General features: G+C 24.7%; 1 protein-coding gene across 1 annotated transcript, besides 1 other annotated feature; it reads left to right on the top strand.

Moving 5' to 3' along the window:
• Positions 1 to 3,310: 3,310 nt before the first annotated feature.
• Positions 3,311 to 3,490: a sequence feature (Protein overlapping with rRNA (K460DRAFT_297649, KAF1839877.1) was converted to a misc_feature.).
• A 1,832-nt stretch (positions 3,491 to 5,322) lies between these two features.
• On the top strand, positions 5,323 to 5,562 carry K460DRAFT_297708 (uncharacterized protein; the record flags this gene model as incomplete). The annotated part of the gene is given in 2 exon segments (XM_040929733.1): positions 5,323 to 5,433; positions 5,452 to 5,562. Coding segments are annotated over 2 exon segments (222 nt in total), but the record flags the coding sequence as incomplete, so codon positions are not given.
• Between the last annotated feature and the right edge of the window lie 2,292 nt (positions 5,563 to 7,854).

Raw genomic sequence — 7,854 nt, 5'->3', positions numbered from 1 at the left:
TTATTTTTAATACTTTGCTATTTCTAAATTTAAGTTAAATACTTTATATAAATATTCTACTTTAATTATATACTACATTTACTAGTAAAGGCCTATTTACTTTTTTTCTTTTTTTTTTCTTTATATATATTTATTACTTATAAAATTATTATTATTTGTATTTCTACTCTTTTCTAGCTAAACTTAATAATTATATAATAATAGTATTTAGAACTACTACTAGAACGCTATTATATATTAATTTAAGCTTATAGTTATTACTACTATTATATACCTACTTTCTTTATACTCCTTATAACTAAAAATATTTTCTAGAAAACAAAAACAACTATATTGCATAAGTTAATAAATATAGGTTTATAGTTTATATAGCGCTGCGTATATTTTTGCAATTTTGCTAGTAAAAACTTAAGCTTTAATATATTTTCTGCTACATTTACTCTGCAATGCAAAAACTAGAGTTAATTACCTCTATATACTATATAAGGAAGGCAGTTAAGGTTTCTAAAAATATAATTATTTTATTTACTACTATTTGTAGTAAGCTTTAAAAGCGTTAAAGCATAAATAATAGTTAGTAGTAGAGTATAAAATAGGCTTCTGCCTAAAGATAGAGCTAGTATGCTAGTTTTTTTACCTATTTTTCCTTTTTTGTAGTAGCAATAATAAGCTTTTAATTAAGTTAATTTGCTTGCTGCAAAGTGCTTTATTAATAAGCGTACTAGTACTTATTAGTTTTGTATATAGAAGAGGCTTTTAGGGGCTCTTTATACCTAAAAGCTAGCTATTAGTAGAGTATATAGTATAAGAAAAGTAGCCTAAAAACTATTTTACTTATATTTATTTTCTACTGCTTTTTAGTAATAGCCTAAGCATTATTAGTAAGTAGTTTGTATATTTATAGTTCTGTATTTGTATACTCTATTTCCTAAATATTAACTAGTAATATTTACTCTAGTTAGTACAATATTAGGGGCTAGGTAGCTATTTTCTGCTTAATTAGGTTAGCTAAAGCTTATATTACAAAGTAACGCCTTAGCGCTGCACCTATTCTTGCAGTTAATATCTAAAGTCCTGTTTATTTTTATAAATAAGCACTATTTGGGGTTTGTAAATAGCTAGCTTTGCTAACTATTTATTAAATTTCTAAAAATACTTTTACTAAATATTTGCGCTTGTATACGTAATAAAGTAATTGTAAATTTTTTTTTTTTAAAGTGCGTATAGTGCGGGTTTTTTTTAGCAGTAATACTAGTAATGCCCTATTTTAGACTGCACTTTAGGGAACTTAGTAAAAGCAACTAAATTAGTTGCTTATAGCATTAGTACTCTATATACTTTTGTAGTAAATAGCTAGCGCTGCTTTATATAGCTACTTGTTTAGTACTTTTTACTTTTTCTAGGGGGTTTGTACCTGTGTGCCTTGTGCGCCTAGGTATAAAATTATTACCTAGTTAATTCTGCTAGTAGTTATATACTTATTTTAAAAATTAAGCTATATATATTTAAGTATAAGCAATTATACTGTAAAATTGTAAATAGCTTATTAAATTAGTTATTCTTTATTTAATAGTACTTTACTACTTAGATAATTATAGTAATTCTAGAGCTAATATATGCTAAAAACCCCAATTTTAGAAGGGGTATATTTATTAAATAAAAAACTAATACCCTTTAGAGTTTTTTAGTAATTTATAATAACTTTATAGATTGCATAGCTTTGCGCCGGCAACAGTTTATTTAAATTTCTGCCCTATTAACTTTTAATAGTAAAGTATTAGCTTACTATAGTTTTAATAAGTAACAGGGAATTAGAATTTAATTCTAAAAAGAAAGCCTAAGAAATAGCTATTATATCTAAAAAAAGTAGTAGGCGCGCAAATTACCTAATCCTAATATAAAAAAGTAGTAATAATAAATACTAATACAAGGCTTTTTTAGGTCTTGTAATTAGAATAAGTATAATTTAAACTTTTTAATAAGAAATAATTAGAGGGTAAGTCTAGTGCTAGTAGCTGCGGTAATTCTAGCTTTAATAGTATATATTAAAATTGTTGCAGTTAAAAAGCTTGTAATTAAAACTTAAATTTAGCTAGTAGGTTTGCTTTACTGTGTGTACTTGTTTAGCTAGGCCTTTTTTTTAGAAAACTTTATACTTTTTACTAAGTGTATTAGAGACTAAAACTTTTACTTTAAAAAAATTAGAGTATTTAAAGCAAGCCTTTGCTTAAATATATTAGTATAAAATAATAAAATAAAATATGTAGTTTTATTTTATTAGTTTCTAGGACTACTATAATAATTAATAGGGACAGTTGGGGGCATTAGTATTTAATTATTAGAAGTAAAATTTTTGGATTTATTAAAAACTAACTACTGCAAAAGTATTTACTAAGGATATTTTTATTAATTAGTAAATAAAAATTAGGGGATTAAAGATAATTAGATACTATTATAGTCTTAACTATAAACTATACTAATTAGAGATTAGGCAATATTCTTTTTTTTAACTCGCTTAGTACTTTATAAAAAATTAAAATTTTTAAGTTTTAGGGGGAGTATAGTCGCAAGGCTAAAACTTAAAAAAATTAATAAAAAAGCACTACTAGGTATAGAGCCTGCGGCTTAATTTAACTTAATATAAGGAAACTTATTAAGTTTAGATAAAATAAAAATTAATAGATTAAGAGCTTTTTTTTTAATTTTTTAGGTAGTAGTGCATGGCCGTTTTTAGTTAGTAAAGTAATTTATTTGCTTAATTGCAATAATAAACAAAATTTTAACTTACTAAATAGCTAGGCTAGCTTTAGCTAGTTGCTAGCTTTTTAGAAAAACTATTAGTTTAAGCTAATAGAAGTTTAAAGCAATAATAAGTTTATAATACTTTTAAATATTTTAGGCTATACGCGCGCTATACTAATAGAGCTAATAAGTTTTTTATTTTAGCTAAAAAGTTTGGGTAATTTTGTTAAACTCTATTGTACTAAAAATAGAGTATTGCAATTATTGCTTTTTAATAAAAAATGCTTAGTAAGCGTATATTATTAGTATATATTAATTATATCTCTGCTCTTTGTACACACCGCCTATTACTACTACTAATTAAATAGCTTAGTGAGGCCTTTAGACTGGCTTAGAGAAGTTAGTAATAATTATTTTAAATTAAAAAGTTTATTAAATTTAGTTATTTAAAGAAAGTAAAAGTTATAATAAAGTTTCTATAAGTAAACCTGCAGAAGGATTATTACTAATTTTTAGGGAAACTTTAGTTTTTGTCTAAATTCTTATTTTTTGCATACTATTTATTTCCTTAGCAGGCTCTGCCTGCTAATAAAATACTATAAAAACTTTTTGTAATTGCAATTAGCATTAGAAAATACATAATAATTACAACTTTTAATAATGGATTTTTTAGTTCTAGTATTAATGAAGAATGCAGCAAAATGCGAAAAGTAGTGTAAATTGCAGAATTTAGTAAATTATTGAATTTTTAAACGCACATTGCGCCTCTTAGTATTTTATAGAGCATGCTTATTTAAGCGTTATTTGTATTTTTAAGCTTTACTTAGTATTAAGTATTTATTTCTATTTTATGCGCAGGACTTGCTTTAAAGTAATTAGTAGCTAGTATACTTACTTTAAAGCGCAGTATATTTTGCGTTTTTTAGCTTAAATACTTGCATTTATAAAGCTTATACTTTTGCTTTTAACTTTAAATTAGGTAAGAATACCTACTAAACTTAAGTATATTAATAAGTAGAGGAAAAGAAATTAATAGGAATTGCTCTAGTAACAGCGAGTAAAGCGGCATTAGCTTAAATTTAAAATCTAGTTTTTTTAGAGTTTAAATTATAATTTGCAGAAAGCACTTTAGTATTAGTAGCAGTTTAAGTTTTTTAGAATAGAATATTATAAAGGGTAAGAATCTCGTATATAGTTGCTAACTTTTGCTATATAAAACTTTTTTAATAAATTAAGTTATTTAGAAATGCAGCTTTAAATAAGAGGTAAATTTTTTTTAAAATTAAATACTAGCTAGAGACTAATAGCGCACAAGTAGAGTAATTAAAAAATAAAAAGCACTTTAAAAAGAGAATTAAATAGTATATAAAATTGTTAAAAAAAAAGCGCTTATAGCTAAACTTGCCTATAATTGCTTATTTAGGCTTTTACTTAGTATACTTTTCTGCAGGCAGGCTAGTATTAGTTTAGGCAGTTAGATAAAGGCTTCTATTATATACTTTTTTTTAGAGAAGCTTTATAAAAAAAGTAATATATAACTAGCCTAAACTAAAGTCCGCGCATTTACTAGAATGCTAGTATAATAGCTATAAGCAGCCTGTTTTAAAATACAGACTAAAGAGTTTAATATTTATGCAAGTATTTAGGTATTAAGCTTAAACGCGTAATAAAAGTAAATAGAAATAAGATTTCTTTTAGGGTGCACTATTAACTAATCCTAATATTTTTAAATAGATTTAAGTAAGAGTATAGCTATTAAAACTTAAAAAATAGTAAACTATGCTTAAATAGGGTAAAGCTAGAAGAAACTCTAGTAAAAGCTTGCAGTAGTTCTAATATGCAAATTAATTATTAAATTTGGGCATAGGGGCGAAAAATTAATTAAACTATTTAGTAGCTAGTTCCTATTAAAATTTCTTTTAGGATAGTAGTAATATATTTAGTTTTATAAAGTAAAGCGAATAATTAGAAGCCTAAAAGTTAAAACAACTTTTACTTATTTTTAAACTTTAAATATGTAAAAAGTTTTTATTACTTAATTAAATATAAATACTTAAATATACTATTACTAGTAGGCTATTTTTAGTAAGTAGAACTAGTAATGCAGGATAAACTAAATGCAGGGTTAAAGTACTAGAATATACACTTATTAAATACTATAAAAAGTATTAGTTTATCTAGACAGCAGGACAGTAGCTATAGAAATTAGAATTTGCTAAAAAGTATATAATAACTTACTTACTAAATAAACTAGTTCTAAAAATAAATAGCGCTTAAGCGTATTACTTATACTCTGCTGCTAGGGCAAAATTTAAGCCCTAGCAAGTAGGCAGGCGTAAAAGCTTGTAATAAAGCTTTAGAAGTAACTCTAAGTTAAATAGCTTTTAGTGCAGATTTTAGTAGTAGTAGCAAATACTTAAATAAAAATTTTAAAAACTAAAGTAAAGAAAAGTTCTATATAAACAGTAGTTAAACACAGGTTAGTTAATTTTAAAAAATAAAGTAATTCTGTTTTAATGTTGGCGCTTGCGCTGCGCCCTTAAAAAGGAAGCTAGTTAATATTCTAGTACTTAGATATAAATTTTCTGCAATAATGCAACTAAAAGCAGAAACTTTAGCAAAAGCTCTAAAAAAAGTTTTCTTTTTTTTTTAATAGTTTGTTACCCTAAAATTGGTTTGTTTAGAGCTAGAGTTTAATAGCTAAAAAAGTACTGCACTTTTGCAGTATTTAGTGCGCTCCTAATAAGTTTTAAAAATTTACTTAAAAAAATAGTTTTTATGCTAGGTTGTACTTATAACTGCAGCAGATTTTTAAAGTAAAAAGCTTCTAGTTAATAAAATAATATAAATAAAAGAAATTAGCAAAATAAATTTATAACTTTAAAAAAAGGATTAGCTCTAAAAGTTAAGCATATTAAGCTTTAGGGAGAAACTTCTAGCGCAAAAAGGCACTAGCTGCAAAGTAAGCACCTTTTAGCACTAGGGTATAAGCACTTTTAGTAGGCTTTAGCTATTTAGTATATATTTAATAATTAACTTAGAACTAGTACAAATAAGGGAAATCTAACTGTCTAATTAAAATATAGCATTATAATAGCTAGAAAGTAGTATTAATATAATATAATTTTTGCCTAGTACTTTAAATATTAAAGTAAAGAGATTTAACTAAGCGCGGGTAAATAGTAGAAATAACTATAACTTTTTTAAAGTAGTTAAATGCCTTGTTATTTAATTAGTAACGCGCATAAATAGATTAACAAAATTCCTACTATTTCTATTTACTATCTAGCAAAACTACAGCTAAGGGAACGGGCTTAGCTAAATTAGCAGAAAAAAAAAACCTTATTAAGCTTAACTCTAGTTTAACATTATAAAAAAACATAGGAAGTGTAGAATAGGTAGAAGCTTTAGCGCTAGTAAAATACTACTACTTTTATAGTTTTTTTATTTATTTAATAAAGCAAAGCTAAGCTTTACTACTTAATTTTTAGTATTAAAGTTTTTTGTAAGCTAATTTAGGTTGAAAATATTATTAAGTAAAGAGTTTAGCTAAAGTAGTATATTTATTAAACTATAACGCAGGTATCCTAAAAAGGACTTATAAAAAATAGAAATTTCTAGTAGAGCAAAAAGGCAAAAGTTTTTTTAATTTTAATTTTTAGTGTAAATATAAACTATAAAAGTATAGCTTATTAATTCTTTAGTTTCTTGAAATTTAAGGCTAGAAGTGCTAAAAAAGTTACTATAGAAATAACTAGCTTGTAGCAGCTAAGCGTTTATAGCAACGTTGCTTTTTAATCCTTTAATATTAGCTCTTTCTATTATACTAAAGCAGAATTTAGTAAGCGTTGGATTATTTACCTACTAATAGAAAATATAAGCTAAGTTTAAACTATTGTAAAATAAATTAGTTTTACTTTATTAATAATTTTGCTTTAATAATAATACTGCTTAGTACAAAAAGAACCGCGGTTTTAAATAATTAGTTTTTGTAGCTATTTAACTAGGCATTACTGCAAAGCTACTATTTACTAAATTATAGCTAAATACTTTTAAATTAGAATTTATACTAAAATAGAGTAATTTCTGCCTGCACTAGTTAAATACAAATAAGCCTTTAGCTTAAAATTTTACTAAGCTAGTATTAGCAGTTTTATTAAAATTAGGGCTACTAGCTAGCGTATTGCAATTATATAGTGCACAGGATTAAATTTTTTGCAGATAATTTAGTTATTTAGCTAAGTTGTATAAGTAGTTAAGTAGCTTTATTATTACAAGCTACTAAGCGTAAGCTTACTGCTAGTTTAGTTAAATATAAAATATATAACTTTTTTTGTTTATTAAGAAGCAGCAAAGTCTGCAGTAAAAAAAAGGGAGAGTATTATAAGTTTAAGGCTCTAACCCTTTAAACTAAGTAGAAAAATACCTACCTAAATTTTTAGGGCGTTCCAGGTACCTACTTAGGCTAAAAAAACTACTTACTTAATATAAGTAGTATTAGCTACTTAAATTAGAAAAGCTAACTGCTTAAGCTAAGCAAGTTAGCAAAAAAGATAGAAACAAAGTACTTAAAAAGCAGTAGTTTTTTTTTTGTAGTTTTTATTGCGTAAAAAAGTTATTTAAAAATTTAAAATATAAATTTTAGAAAAGTAAACCTATTTCAAACAGCAAGCTACGAAATTAGGAAAAAAAAATAGTAAATAATAATAATTAAAGCGTTTTAGACAGTAACCTACAAGTTACTAAATAGTAGAATTAAAATAAATAAAGCATCTAGTAACCTACAAGTTACTAAATAGTAGAATTAAAATAAATAAAGCATTTAGTAACCTACAAGTTACTAAATAGTAAAATTAAAATAAATAAAGCGTCTAGTAACTTATAAGTTACTAGATAGTAAAATTAAAATAAATAAAGCATTTAGTAACTTACAAGTTACTAGACAGTAGAATTAAAATAAATAAAGTATTTAGTAACCTACAAGTTACTAAACGGTAAAATTAAAATAAATAAAGCGTCTAGTAACCTACAAGTTACTAAATAGTGGAATTAAAATAAATAAAGCGTCTAGTAACCTACAAGTTACTAGACGGTGGAATTAAAATAAATAAA

Source organism: Cucurbitaria berberidis, assembly GCF_010015615.1.
Source record: "Cucurbitaria berberidis CBS 394.84 unplaced genomic scaffold K460scaffold_9, whole genome shotgun sequence".
NCBI classification, from domain to species: domain Eukaryota; kingdom Fungi; phylum Ascomycota; class Dothideomycetes; order Pleosporales; family Cucurbitariaceae; genus Cucurbitaria; species Cucurbitaria berberidis.
Note: the sequence above shows the minus strand (reverse complement) of the source record. Positions and strands in the feature narration are given on the sequence as shown.